Raw genomic sequence first — 15,136 nt, 5'->3', positions numbered from 1 at the left:
GTATGACCCCTGTTACAATAATTTAGTCCATAGTATAATTGCTGGTAAAGTCAATATCTGTTTTATATATTGCTGATTTCCCAAAGTCTAACACAATATTGGCACATAATAAGCTCTCAATAAATAGGTACTGAATGTGTAAAGTGCCCCCAGCCATATGGGCAGCCTGTACAGTTGACCGTTCATAGTGGAGGCTTTTTTTCTTCCTTTGAAATTTTCAGCTGCTCAGGCTTACAGATGGGATAAGATCATTTCATTAGGCTCCTTTCTCTACCTGGCCTCTTCTGGGGGAGTTGTCCACCCACCCAGTGATTTGTCTATGGCTCCCATGTTGTAATAGCCAGAGCCAGTTGGACTAAAAGGTGTTCACCTAGCTCAAACTGGCCAGTCAGATCCTCTCTCCTGGGTTTCAGGATTAGGACTAAGAGAGTTAAGTCTGAATCTTCCTGTGGAGCTGGAACTGTCAACATGTTAACTTAGCACCTGTGGGGTTCCATACCCATTTTTGTGCACAGGGAAGCTGAAAACAGTGGTCTGCAGAGAGAGAATGAAGCAAAGGAAAGTTGATTTGTAGCATTGAGAGAAAGCCCCAGATTTCCCTTCTTAAGCATGGCTGCATTCCTGCACTTGGTTCTGTGACGTGTTTCTATTTCCTTGTAAATGCTGGTGTTTTGCTCACACCAACCTGAGTTAGTACCTGTTAGTAGCAGCAGACTAAATTGTAACCAATAAATTGGAACAAAGCAAGTGGATTCCTTGAAATAGGTCTCAGAAAAATTGTGGCTCAAGTTGAGTAATGGTGGCACAGGGTACTATTAGGAATCCCCTACTTCAAAATGGTAAATTGGCAAAAACAAGCCAAGTGGTTGATTACCTGGTTGTCTCTTAGAACTCAGATCAAGTACCAACAAGAGTGAGGTTTTTAAAGTTTCGTTCACTGAGAGAAAAATGGGGAAGGGACAAACTTAAAGGTGTTTCTAAGGCCTGTGTTTTCATGGGGCATGACCCGATTAAGTTTTTTATGTTGGCGTTAGCAAAAATGGAAGTAAAGGGAAAAAAGAAACTGATAGGAAGATTTTATGACTAGAAAAACTCAAGCATGCTGAGCAGGGGCTTTGGTTGTCTTAAACCAGTGGGGTGGGATTCTCAGTTCTTCAGTAAATTCCTAGGATATCGGCAAACACTGAATTTGAACTCTAAAGTGATGTTAGCCCCCTACATTGGAATCTATCTTTAGTGTCTCCGAGGAAAGACAAGAGAAATCCTCTTAAAACAATTGTGCCGAACTTTAGCTGCATATTAGAATTACCTGGGGAATTTTTTTAAAACATACTTTTCTGGGGCCCTAACTCCCCAGAGATTCTAATTTGGTTAGTCTGGAATGGGGCCCATTTATCCCTCATAGGCTTTTTCTTTTTTTAGAAGCTTCCCAGGTGATTATAATGTGGAGCTGGCATTGAGAGCCCATGTCCCAGAGCCTTGTTACTCAACAGTGTGGACCCTGGACCAGCAGCAATAACACTGCTAGGGAGTTTGTTAGACATGCAGAATCTTAGGCCCTGTCCCAGATCTGCTGAATCAGAATCTATATTTTGACAGGGTTCTCAGTTCGTTTAAAGTTGAGGAGCACTGGCCTACAACATAGAAGCTAAGGAGCCAGATACACTGACTAAAGCACTTACTCCTGCTTAGGACAGAAGTCAACAAATCATGCCCCCAAGATTAGCTAGGCCCTTTCAGTTCCCTTAGTATTTCTGTACAGCGCCATTTTGGAGTTTATTTCCCTTCCATTTTTCTGACTGGGAGTTTTTGTTACAGTTATCCTGTTCTTCCTGCATTAAATATTGTGGATGTTGCATAAATAGCTAAGACATGAAATTGGGTTATAGAGAAACTGGAGGAGAAAAGGGCAGCATAGTGAGTAAGAGCATAGACTTTGGAGCCAAATGCAAAGGTTCTAAGCCCATCTGTGCCATTTAGTAACTGTACAACCTCTGTCTGCCTCGATTCTTTATCTGCACAGTGGGGATAGTAATAGTACCAACCTCGTGGAATTGTTGTAAGGATTAAGTGAGCTAAGAGATATAAAACACTTGTAATAGTGCCTGACACATGGTAAGAGCTCAGGAAATGTTAGCTATGATTAGTGACACCATTATGCTCTCCCCACAACATCACTCACTAACACTTGTTGTCTTCTACTGAGGAGAGTAGGGAGGGTGTTTACAATTTTGTGTGAGGTAGATTGAGTTATAGGTGGGCACTTTTAAACTTTGGAAAGGTGCGTGTGCTAGATAGGTAAGGGGCCTAATGTGGTAAACACCTTTGTCTTTGATGATAGATACGTATTTAAAGTGCAATTTGTGAAAAAACAGATTTAACAGAATAAAGAGCTAATAATCCTTTCTGCTTTTAATGCTTTCCATAAAAAGGAAGGAAATAACATCTTTGGTCAGGCTCTGGAATCACTTGGCTTTTTCTCTTTGGTGGTAAGACCGTGAAAAAAGATGTATAATATTAACTGATTGTTGAGTGAGAAAGAGAATTTTGGGGGAGGATAAAATTCACAAAGGAAAGTTTTACACTTAAACATAAGTTTTTTGATGCTCTTGAAGGTATAATATTAACTGATTGTTGAGTGAAAAAGAGAATTTTGGGGGAGGATAAAATTCACAAAGGAAAGTTTTACACTTAAACATAAGTTTTTTGATGCTCTTGAAGTTTTTTTTAATGTAAAAAGAAGATGACTCAAAAGATTTATTTTTTGCTTCAATATTGGCATTAATTTCACCTAGCACCTAGATCATGGCTTCTAAATACCATTCTTTACTAGAAGGAACAAGGGCTCCTTAAAACTGATTGATTGCAGAACAGCAGCAAGTAACATACAAGATGAGCCTGGAATATCTGTGCTGCCAGAAAATAAGGAGGTGCCCAGAAAATGTTGGGGATGTGCCAAAAGGACTCAAGAACCAGCTTAAAAGCTGCCTACCTGCATCTCCCATTAAATCTGATATAATTCAAGCAACAGGATAATTGACAGGAACAGGTTGTAATCTATAGAATAAAATAAGAGTTCATATTGATATAAATACAGTTTGTTCAGGAGAGAAAGGAATGGTTTTCCTTACCGTAGAATTCCAACTACTAAATGCAGAAGGTATGAGGAATTAGAAAAATCAACATTTTGGAATTGCTATCGTAATAATTATTTCAGGCAGGTATCATTAATGGTTACTAAAACTACTGGCAGTTCAATGAGAAGCAACATATTTTTACATAATCACAAAGCACTTACCCACAAAATACTTAATGGGGAAAATCATAACTTTGCAGTGGAGAAATCTGGTTGACAACACTTTAACCAAGTGATCAAAGTTAGTATCACCAGCATTGAGACAAATCTGTATCAGGTGCCTCCTTATATGATGCACTGAGAAGAACATACTTTGCTTCTGTGCTATTCCTGCCAAAAAATGCACTGAAAGACATCCTATAAGATAAATCTTCAAAAATTTCAAGGCCATGAGAGACAAAGACTGAAGAACTGTTCCAAATTAAAGGAGATTAAAAGAGACTTGCCTTCTAAATACAACATGTGATCCTGGTTTAGCACACTAGTGGCATAATTGGCAAAATTTGACTAGGTCTTTAGGTAATAATATTATGATCTCTTCACTTTTGATAATCATATTAGGGTGTACAGTCATGTACTGCAGAACAACATTTTGGTCAACAATGGACTGACTACAGTGGTGGTTCCATGATATGATACATATTTTTACTGCACCTTTTCTGTGTTTAGATATGTTTAAATACACAAATAATTAACCATTGTGTTTCAATTGCCTACGGTGTTTGGTACAGTAACATGCTGTACAGATTTGTAGCCTAGGAGCAATAGGCTATACCATATATCTTAAGTGTGTAGTAGGCTATACCATCTAGGTTTGTATAAATTCTATGATGTTCACACAATGACAAAATCGCCTAGTGATGCATTTCTGGTAACATAAGCGACACATGATTATATGTAAGCATGTCCTTATTTTTAGGAAATAATACAAAAGTATTTAAGCAAATGTTTCAGAATAAAAAGAATAAAGCCAGTAAATACTAGGTAAAATGTTAACATCTGGAGACTCTGAGTGGTGCATAGAAATCTCTTTACTGTCTTTGTAGTTCTGAAAGTCTGAAATTATTTCAAAATAAAAAGTAAAATATTGGCGTTAAATTTATTAAAAATATAAATACAAAAACTTATTTTTAAAATTTATAGTTTATAAATGGTTGTCTGTCACCTTTCAGTAATGTTTATTCCTCCACTCACATGCCTGGTGCCAGGTCAGGTAGGACCGTGGACTGGAGCACATACGTATGGCTTAAGCATGGCAGTCTCAGGGTAGCTGGGCTTCTTACGTGGCAGTTCTGGGTTCCTGGAGAGAGTGCTCCAAAACGCCTGAATGGAAGCTGCAGGTCTTCTTATGACCAAGCCTCAGAAGTCCCAGAATATCCTTTCCACTATTGTAATCAAGCAAGTTACTAAGGCCCAGATTCAGAGGTGGGGGTATTAGGCTTCACCACTCAAAGAGGGGAGTAGCAAAGAATTTGCAGCCATTATTTGTAACTGCCACAATGAGATCTTATTTCAAATATGATTTATACATTTGGAAATCTTACATTTCTTAGTCTAATTTAGGGTCATAGTTTGTAAAATTATTTTAGTGATACATGTTGTTGAAGGATATTGCATTGGCTATGACTGTGTAAGCAAACATTTGGATAGCACAGTAAAAATCTGTTTTTCCTCAGTCATATAACTTTTGCTCTTATAGGCAGATATTTTTAGTCTTTTTAAAAGTTTATTGGTAAAATGAAGGTTATAAGTGCAAAATAATCCTTCAAGATTAATCAATTTATAGATTATTTGTGAGGTTGTATTTTATTTTGATCTTGCCAGTGTTGACCTAACCAATGAGGAAACAACTGATTCCACTAGTTCTAAAGTCAACCCATCTGAAAATACTCAGCAAGAAGATGGCAGCATGTTCTCTTTCATTACCTGGAACATTGATGGATTGGATCTAAACAGTCTGCAAGAGAGGGCTCGAGGGGTGTGTTCCTACTTAACTTTGTAAGTGTCATCACTTCTGTTTAATAGTATTATGGTAATGTGTCTTATGTATGTACAAAGTATCAGTTCAAGGTTATGGGCTTTAGAATTAAACCTGAGTTCAAATTCCAGCTCAGAGAAGAAGCATCTGAAAGAAATGAGATGATTGCCTCTGAGAGCAGAATTTCCGGCTGGGGTGGAGAGGGAATACTCAGTTTTTTGTTAGAAGGCTTCTACTACTGATTTCTTGTTAAACTTTGTATATAATTACTGCTGTGAGATTTAAATTACCAAAAAGATTTGTTGGGCTCTGTGACCTTGGGCAAACCACTTAAGTTCTCTGGGGCTCAGTGGTGTTCTTTGTGGATAATAACTGCCTCAAGAGGAGGATTGAAAGAGATAACATTGAAAGCATCTGTTAAGAGTGTAGGACCTTTGTAGGCTCTCACTATAGTGGTTCCTATTGTCAGTCATTTCAGTTTTTTAAAAATATAATTGTTACAGTGCTGTGTGTTAAATTGCACACATCTTTGTCATTTTATAGTTATCAAAGACCAGTGTAAACACTGAATATTACGTGCTCTAAAGGGTAATAGATTTGTGTTTTTGTTATGTCATGGGACAAATCTGTGTAGCTGAAAATGAAATGATATAGTTGGTGTTTATCATAAATTGATGTTTTTAATTAGGTACAACCCTGATGTGATATTTCTACAGGAAGTTATTCCCCCATATTACAGTTATCTAAAGAAGAGAGCAAGTAATTATGAGATTATTACAGGTAACAATTTTCCTATTATTTAACTTGCTTTTTCTTTGAAAAACAGATCAATGAAAGAGATAAATCAAAGTTAGCCTATTGGAACATAGAGAAGAAAAAGCACAAGTAAATAAGTTTGAGAAAATTAAGTAAGACACAGGATACTAAAAGAATTATAGGAGAATATTTTATATAGCTTAATGTTAATAAGTGTGAAAAAGTGTTTGAAATGGATGATTTTTTAGGAAAATATTACTAAAATTTGAGACACTAACTTTTTGGTGAAATTCAGTTGTTAAAAGTTTTAAGTGTGATAATCATATTGTGGTTATGCTTTTTTCAAAAAAAATTCCTTTTTATTTTATAGTTATTCCTTTTTATTTATTTTGTTGTTCTTTTTCTAGGTTTTTGCCCTGGGTAAATTAGTTTTTTGGTTTCCCATCTGTTTTGTTTTTGCTAAGTACATTTGGCTATGTCTCATGATTTTCATATACAGTTGTTCCTCTATAGCCATGGGGAATTGGTTCTGGGACCACCCCCCATCCCCCTGCCCACCACTGATAACCAAAATCCACACATAACTCAGGTCCCTCAGTTGGCCCTGCAGAACCTGCGTATAGGAAAAGTAGTTGGCCCTCCATGTCTTTGGGTTTCACATCCTGCAAATATAGTATTTTCCACCCACATTTGGTGGATATAGAGGGTCAACTACATGTAAGGGGACCCATGCATTTCAAACTCCTATTGTTCAAGGGCCAACTGTATAGTGTTTTCTTTGTCTTTCACTTTTATATAATGTGTGATTTTTAATTTTGATACACTCTTTAATCCAGAATTGCTGAGGAGAAGGTGCTCTCTCAGTCTCTGGGTCTGTCTCCTTTGTAGGACTATTCTGCATTCTCTTGGGGATTCTTTTTGGATTTCTTATGTTCTGAATCCCATGCTTTCCTCCTCCTTTGTTTACTTTCTCGTTTTCTTGGAGCACATTCTCTGATTATTTTCTGAGAAGAAATTTGTAGGTAGTGAAGTTTTTGAATCCTAGCATATTTGAGAATGCCTGTGTTTTAGCCTTATAGTTGTTAGTTTGCCTGGACATGGATTTCTAGGTATTCAGTCATTTTTCCTCAAAATTTTGAAGGCATTGCTTCAGTGTCTTTTAGTTTCCATTATTGATGATAGTAAGGCTGATGCCATTCTAATTCCTGTTCTTTTTCCCTACACTCTGGAAGCATTGCAGGTCTTCTTTTTAACCCTAGTGTTCTTTGGGTCTTTTTAAAAATTTATTGTGCTGAATGCTTGGGTGGGGCCTTTTAATTTGGATATTTGGAAAACCTTGGTTCTGGAAAATCCTTCTCTCTCCCACCCTCCCTCCCTCTCCTTCCTCACTGCTTTCCTGTCTCTCCACCCTTCCCTTCCCTTCTAACTCTTCCCCTCCCTTTTGTTATTTTCTTTTCCTTTGCCCTTCTTCTCTTTCCTTCTCTCTCTCTCTTCCCCCCTCCCTCCCTCTCTCTTTCTCCCTCCCTCCATTATAATTTCTTTATTCCTCCCCTTTTTCTGAAATCCTTCTGTTAAATGGTGTACCTCCTGGGTTGATCCTTTAATTTTTCATATTTTGCCCAGGCGTGGTGGCTCACGCCTGTAATCCTAGCACTCTGGGAGGCTGAGGTGGGAGGATCGCTTGAGCCCAGGAGTTTGAGGTTGCTGTGAGCTAGGCTGATGCCAGGGCACTTGCCTAGGCTACAGAGTGAGACTGTGTCTCAAGAAAAAAAATTTTTCCATATCTTTCTCTTATTTTCCCATCACTTTGCGTATCTGTTCTACTTTCTTGACAACTGTTTTGACTTTTAGACATTAGTTTAATTTCCTGGGCGTCCTATCCATTATCTTTTTTATGGCATACTTTTCATGTTTATGGATATAGTATCTTTTTGTTTTTTGTTTTAGGTTTTAATCTCTTTCTCTACATTGTTTTCACTTTTTTCTTTTTGTTTCTTTTGGTTGTGTTATGTCATATTAGTGTCTGTCATTTTATTTTATTTTATTTTATTTTGTTTTTTTGAGACAGAGTGTCACTCTGTTGCCCGGGCTAGAGTGCCGTGGCGTCAGCCTAGCTCACAGCAACCTCAAAGTCCTGGGCTCAAGCAATCCTTCTGCCTCAGCCTCCTGAGTAGCTGGGACTACAGGCATGCGCCACCATACCCGGCTAATGTTTTTCTATATATATTTTTAGTTGTCCATATAATTTCTTTCTATTTTTTTTTTTTTTAGTAGAGATGGGGGTCTCGCTCTTTGCTCAGGCTGGTCTCGAACTCCTGAGCTCAAATGATCCACCCGCCTCGGCCTCCCAGAGTGCTAGGATTATAGGTGGGAGCCACCACACCCGGCCTGTCATGTCATTTTAGACCTGTTTTTTAAATGTGTAGGGATTCTTGGCTCTTGACATTTAAACACCAGGCTAACTAAAAAGTTAATTATAGCTTAGTATCTCTGAGCAAGGCTAGTAGTGTGCCTTACCAGAGCTGCATGAGGGATTGATTAAGGAGCAAACTGCTTGTTCACCAGGGGAGACCTCCAATTATCAGTGTGTGAGTATATAGATGCCTTTAATCTGAGGCCACTGAGTTTCTCTCAAAAAGAATTCTTTAGCTTTCTGTCTCCTGGGTGTTGGGGTTGGAGGTGGTGTGCTTGTCTTGCCTACCATCTGGAAGCTGGAAGGGAGCTGAGTAGGTACGCTTTCACTAAATCCCTATTTTCGGTCCTATACCTCAGCCCATTCCCCTATCAGTCCTCCCCTAACTCACGCTCCTCCCAGTGGCTGATGACTGTATGGAGCCTCCTCAATTCAGTTTCTCTATAAACTGCTAATCTTTGTTAATAGTGGGGTGATCACTTGGCTGTGAGGAGTGGGGAAGGCACCGGGGAGGTGTTTAATCCTATATCTAGACCTTGAAGTGACCCTGCTGTTCCTAGCTCAGCACCTTACCTTTTGTGGTACCTTTGTGTTGGAGTACTAAGAGTTTCCAGGCTTTGGTGGAACAAATCTGCTTCCATCCTGTCTGCTTCTCTGCTACAGTCACTCACATGGTTTCCCTCTGTTCTGATAAACCAGTTGCCACTTCTCCATCTGCTTTCTATTTTCTGAAAAACTATGGGAAACTTTCATTCACTGCCCTTCTGTTCCCATCCTCTTCTTGCAGGTTTATATTTTTCTGAATTTTTTATTCATTTACTATAATTTTTTTTGCACTTCTAGTATGAAAAGAAGTAAATGGATAGTAATTTGCTTCAGTTTAAGTCTCATCTATTCTGTGTCTTTCAGAAATTTCTCAAATTTTCTCATTTGATATTGGCAGTGTTAACTATTTTGGGCATATATGTGCATCTATTTATTTATTTATTTATTTTTGAGACAGTCTCACTCTGTTGCCTGGTCTAGAGTGCTGTGGCGTCAGCCTAGCTCACAGCAACCTCAGACTCCTGGGCTCAAGCAATCCTACTGCCTCAGCCTCCCAAGTAGCTGGGACTACAGGCATGCGCTACCATGCTCAGCTAATTTTTTCTGTATATTTTTAGTTGTCTGGTTAATTTCTTTCTATTTTTTAGTAGAGATGGGGTCTCGCTCTTGCTCAGGCTGGTCCCGAACTCCTGACCTCGAGTGATCCTCCTGCCTCGGCCTCCCAGGGTGCTAGGATTACAGGTGTGAGCCACTACGCCTGGCCTATTTATTTTTATTTTTATATTTCTTCCATGCTTCCAGTTAAAATTTAGGAGGGAGCAGGTAAATAAATGGACTTGGCCATGATAAACTATTTAGAAATAATAGTTTACTTTAAAGATTTAGATCCATTAAATATCTGTTACCTATGTGTTATAAAAATGTTCAGTACAGGAACTTGTGGTAAACTGAAAATGACCTTCTTAGCCTAAATTCTTTTCCACAAACATTTGAAGGTCATGAAGAAGGCTATTTCACAGCTATAATGTTGAAGAAATCAAGAGTGAAATTAAAAAACCAAGAAGTTATTCCTTTTCCAAGTACCACTATGATGAGAAACCTTTTATGTGTGAATGTAAGTAATTTTTGAAAATTGACTGTTTTTTTTTTTTTTAAAGAATAGATTTTTTAAATAGTTCTTCATGTTGTCCTTTTTAAAAATCATTGCTTTTAGGGAAAACTTTGCTCCTTACTTACAGAGTCTTTTAAATAGTCTTAAAGAACCTTGTAAGTTAAGTTTTTACATAAATTTTAAATATGGATGGACTTATAAAAATAGAATTCTTAATCTATGAGATATTTTCCTAAGAATGCTTGAGAGTTTCCTAACATTTCACATTTACTTCCTGAAGTAATGTTTTTGCTTTCTGCTCTACACAAGGTACTGTGTTGTACTCTATGAGACTTACAAAATTAATCAAATAGATCTTCCTCATACAGTTTATAGATTAGTAAGGGAGAGTGCATATGTAGTAACTAAAATACAGGAAAGGCATAAATGCCACAGGAGAAGTGTAAGTGATGTTCCATGGAGGTTTAGAGAAAAGAAAGATGACTTTCAACCAGATTGTTTAGTGAGGGTTTCATGAAAGAAGTGGCATTTGAATTGGGCCCTGAAAAGTACCTAAGATGTAGACATTAAGAGGAGTCTAGATGGAGAAATCACCGTGAGCAAACTTTTGCAAGTTGCAAGAGGTGTGTATGTACTGGTATGAATGAACATTCTATTCAGTTGGGTGCAGAAGACACGGAGAAGGTAGTTTGACAGGAGGTTGAGAAGTAGGTAGGATCCAGATTATAGAAGAGCATGAATGCTGAGTACTAATGAATTGAACTTGATTCTGCAGGCACATATATAATGACAGTAATACATTATTGGTGTCTTAATTGCAAATGGTAAATGATTCCCATTCATTCTATTAACTGACATTTTTTGAATACTTATGTGCCAGGCCCTTAATAATATAGCAGTAAATAAGAATCATCTCTACTTACAAATGACTTATAGCTTTGTAGGAGGGAAAAAAAACTGTGCTTTTAATTTAGTCTAGGGGGCTTTAAAGCAGTCTGTCCAGCTTGCTATTGGAGTATAGAGGAGGGAGCCAATGATGGCCTGGGGACGTTGGGGAAGGGCTCACAGTGGAGGTAACATCTGGGGTAGGTTGTGCTTGCTAAGCAGTTTCCTTTGGGGCAGGGTTCTCACTTTATACTTCTTTTGACCCAGAGGGATGGGAGTAATTTTGGTCATATAATTTCAGTTTAGTAAATAATATACCAGTTGATGGAACAGTCTGATTTTGTTAGCAAAGTTCAGCTCAGTGGGCAATTTTAATGACTCTTTATCCTGTTGCAGGTGAGTGTGTCAGGAAATGAACTTTGCCTTATGACTTCCCATTTGGAGAGCACCAGAGGGCATGCTAAGGAACGAATGAATCAGTTAAAAATTGTCTTAAAGAAAATGCAAGAGGCTCCGGAGTCAGCTACAGTTATATTTGCAGGAGATACAAATTTAAGAGATCAAGAAGTGAGTGACAAAGTCAGTTCAATGTTTGCGGGCAGGCTGGGCGTGGTGGCTCACACCTGTAATCCGTTAACATTGGGAGGCTGAGGTGGGAGGGTCGCTTGAGGCCAAGGCTCTTGCTCAGGCTGGACGCACACTCCTGACCTCCAGGGATCTTCCTGCCTTGACCTCCCAGAGTGCTAGGATTATGGGCGTGAGCCACCGCACCTGGCCCCTAACACTCTTTCTGAGGTTTCCTTTTCTTTCTTTCTTCTTTCTTTTCTTTTCTTTTCTTTCTTTGGCTTTTATCAACCTTTTTTACTCCCTTTTCCGGCCACATGTTCAGGTCTCCAGATCTGAAACAAAGTCTTTCTCTTTCCCCTTAGTTTAGTTGAGGCATATTTAGATTTTTCAGGACCTCAAAAAATTACACATAGAATTACTGTATGATCCAGCAATTTCACTTCTAGGTATATACCCCAAAGAAGTAAAAGCAGGGACTTGAACAGGTATTAGGTCATTAAATATGAAATGTCCAATTTCAAATCAAAAGTTTTGTTTATTATATATCAAACAAGCAGTATAGTTAATCAAAGTATGCATCAAAACTATCAACACAATTTTGCCATCTTAACAGTAGCTTTATGCCAGCAGCAAAGAAGCCTGGAGAGTGAGTGGCAGTGAAATAGCAAAAGGCATTTTCCACAGTTTGTTAAGAATTGAATATTTTTCCTTGCAAGAAGTGGTCAAAAGCCTGGAAGAAGTGGTGGTCAGTTGATGCAAGGTCTGGTGAATATAGTGGATGACAGAGAGCTTCCAAGTCTAGCCTCTGTAGTTTGAGCAGCATTATTTGTATGACATTGTCTTGGAAGAGGATTGGCCTGTCTCCATTGACCAATCACGGCTGCTTAATTGCAAGCATCCTCATCATTTCATCCTATTGGTTGTAGTAGATAATTGATTGACCAGGTTTCATGAAGCTGTAGTGGATAATACCAGTGCTGGACCACCAAACAGACACCGTTAGCTTTTTTTGAGGAATATTCAGTTTTGGACTGTGTTTTGGCACTTCCTCTTTATCCAACCATTGTGCTGAACACTTGCAATTGTCAAAAAGAATCCATTTTTCATTACATGTAACATACAGGGTAGAAATGATTGGCCTTTATGTTGTGACAGCAAAGAAAGGCAAGTTTTGAGACGATTTCTCTTCTGGCGCTCATTTAATTAATGCAGAACTCATCTATCCAGCTTCTTTACCTTTTTGATTTGTTTCAAATGGTCCAATATTATTGGAATATTAATGTCAAATCTTGCTGTTAATTCATCTGTAGGTTGAGATGGATTCACTTCTATGACAGCTTTCAGCTCATCATCATCCACCTTGGTCTCAGATTGCCCACGTGGCTCATTTTCAAGATTAAAACCACCAGAAGGGAACTTCTCAAACCATCAGTGTACTACTGTGCGTTCAAATGCCACATCCTTCCCAAACATTTTGTTGATATATTCAGCTATCTGTGCTGCATTGGTTCCACGACAGAACTCATAATTGAAAATAACATGCATTTTTTACTTCTCCATGGTTTCACAAAAATTGCTGTAAAAAAAATTTGAAAGATAATCACAAGCCAAACTACATTTGAAAGAATGAAGATGTACCTTCACAATAAACATAAAACAAGAAGTGTCAAAGTGCAATGTCAGAGATATCACCTGTCTAAATTAGCACTTAAGAGAATCAGACATTTCATACTTAATAACCTAATACTCGTATACCCATGTGTGTTCACAGCAGTTTATTCACAATAACCAAAAGGTGGAAGCAACACAAGTGTCATTGACAGCTGAATAGACAAAATGTGGTATATACGTACAGTAGAATATTATTCAGTCTTAGAAAGGAAGGGACTTTTGACAAGTTACAACATGGATGAATCTTATAGACATATGCTAAGTGAATGAAGCCAATCAGAAAAGGAGAATATATGATTCCTCTTATATGAATTTCCTAAGCTAGTAGGATTTGTAGAGGCAAAGTAGAATGGTGGTTGCCAGGGACTGGGGGTATAAAAGAATGGTAAATTAGTGTTTAATGGATACAGAGTTTCAATTGGGGAAGATGAAAAGTTTCTGGAGGTGAATGGTGGTGATTGTTGCACAATAGTGTGAATGTGCTTAATGCCACAGCACTGTATACTTAAAAATTGGTTAAAATGATAAATTTTATGTTGTATATATTTTGTCACACACAATTTTTTTTAATCCTCGAGTGTGAATGGAAAAGGAAGAATTAATATTGTTAGTAAATTTCAAATAAAACTGTGAGGGTAATTGACATTACTGGATCTTACAAATGCTACACCTCTAAATTTGTAGACTAGTTCTGCTGCCTTTTTTACTTGAGTTCATTTTTTACAAACTACTAACAGCAATAACAGGCCATGGGTATTGAGCTTTCTGAGTTTTATCTGACATTCAAAGTTAGGAAACCATGGCAGAAGAGAAGGGGCAAATCCTAAGCCTCCTTGGCTCTCTTATTATATTACCTACCTATTACCATGCAACATAATTCTTATAATGTGTCTAGTTATTTTGAATTTGTACATTAATAACTGCTGACATTCTAATTGGAAGTGTTGCACTTAGACATGGTAATAGCAAAGACACCTTTTCAAATTAGAGGGAAAAATGGGATGTAAATCTTAATAGAGCATTCTTTTTCTTTCCAGGTTACCAAATGTGGTGGTTTACCCAACAACATTTTGGATGTCTGGGAGTTTTTGGGCAAACCTAAGCATTGCCAGTATACGTGGGATACACAAATGAACTCTAATCTTGGAATAACTGCTACTTGTAGGCTTCGTTTTGATCGGATATTTTTCAGAGCAGCGGCAGAAGAGGGCCACATTATTCCCCGAAGTTTGGACCTCCTTGGGTTGGAAAAACTGGACTGCGGTAGATTTCCTAGTGATCACTGGGGTCTCCTATGCAACTTAGATGTAATATTGTGAAATGCTTTCAGATACGAGTTCTAAAGGTAGTTTTATTCAGGGTTTTTGCAAATATAATTTCTACTTTCTGGAAAGGTAGGTTTAATATGGAGGAATTAATATACTGGATCATAGTAACAGAAAACAACTATGATTTTATTTTGTGATTGTGTCCTCAGAATTCAATATTAAAGATTAATGTTTATTTAAAGCATACCTGTGTTCAGAATGTGAGGTCTTTTAATGAAAAAGGCACAAAGTCTGTCAGAATTCTTAATAGTGTTTATAGCTGATGGCTGGATTACAAGCAGGGGCCATGTTGTCTTTGGGCTAAAAAAGTCTTCAAAAGAAAAAAGATTACTGAATCTTTGGGACTGGTTCTTTTAATTATATTTCATAAATTCAGATAATCTTAAATGGAAAAGGCAGATCATCTGCAGTTACGTAGAAGACAACTATCCTACATCAGACTTTATTTTTGTCAGCTAACAGTACATAATTGGTAAGGTATAAATGATTTGATTCATTTTTGTAGTTATGTCACCAACAGAGGCAAAGTTCGGCTTGATAATGATTGAAATCAGTTTTATAGCACTATGGGATTTTTTTGCTAAGAGAAAAATAAATGTGTAAAGAGAAATAGCCTTCTAGTTTTGTTACTTGTGAAATGGAAATATAGGAAGTGAATAAAGAATACTTTTAAATGTGCTTTAAAGAAAAAGAATTTTTCCTTCAAGAGAACTGTACTTTAAATAAAGAATTTTACTTGTTCATA

At 37.6% G+C, this 15,136-nt stretch overlaps 1 protein-coding gene across 2 annotated transcripts in view; it reads left to right on the top strand.

Moving 5' to 3' along the window:
* TDP2 (tyrosyl-DNA phosphodiesterase 2) overlaps window positions 1-15,136 on the top strand; it is a 16,321-nt gene extending 1,185 nt beyond the window's left edge. Inside the window, exons 3-7 of one of the 2 annotated variants that reach the window (XM_045551900.1) lie at window positions 4,961-5,134; window positions 5,803-5,894; window positions 9,825-9,943; window positions 11,222-11,392; window positions 14,101-15,136. In XM_045551900.1, coding sequence (XP_045407856.1) covers window positions 4,961-5,134; window positions 5,803-5,894; window positions 9,825-9,943; window positions 11,222-11,392; window positions 14,101-14,382 — 838 coding nt within the window. In that variant the 3' untranslated portion in view covers window positions 14,383-15,136. The remainder of the gene's footprint in view (window positions 1-4,960; window positions 5,135-5,802; window positions 5,895-9,824; window positions 9,944-11,221; window positions 11,393-14,100) is intronic. The other variant, XM_045551901.1, reaches the window with a different exon arrangement.

The sequence above is a fragment of the Lemur catta genome, chromosome 5, assembly GCF_020740605.2.
Source record: "Lemur catta isolate mLemCat1 chromosome 5, mLemCat1.pri, whole genome shotgun sequence".
In the NCBI taxonomy this organism is placed as follows: domain Eukaryota; kingdom Metazoa; phylum Chordata; class Mammalia; order Primates; family Lemuridae; genus Lemur; species Lemur catta.
The sequence above is the reverse complement of the archived record's forward strand: the minus strand, read 5'-3'. Positions and strand labels throughout refer to the sequence as shown.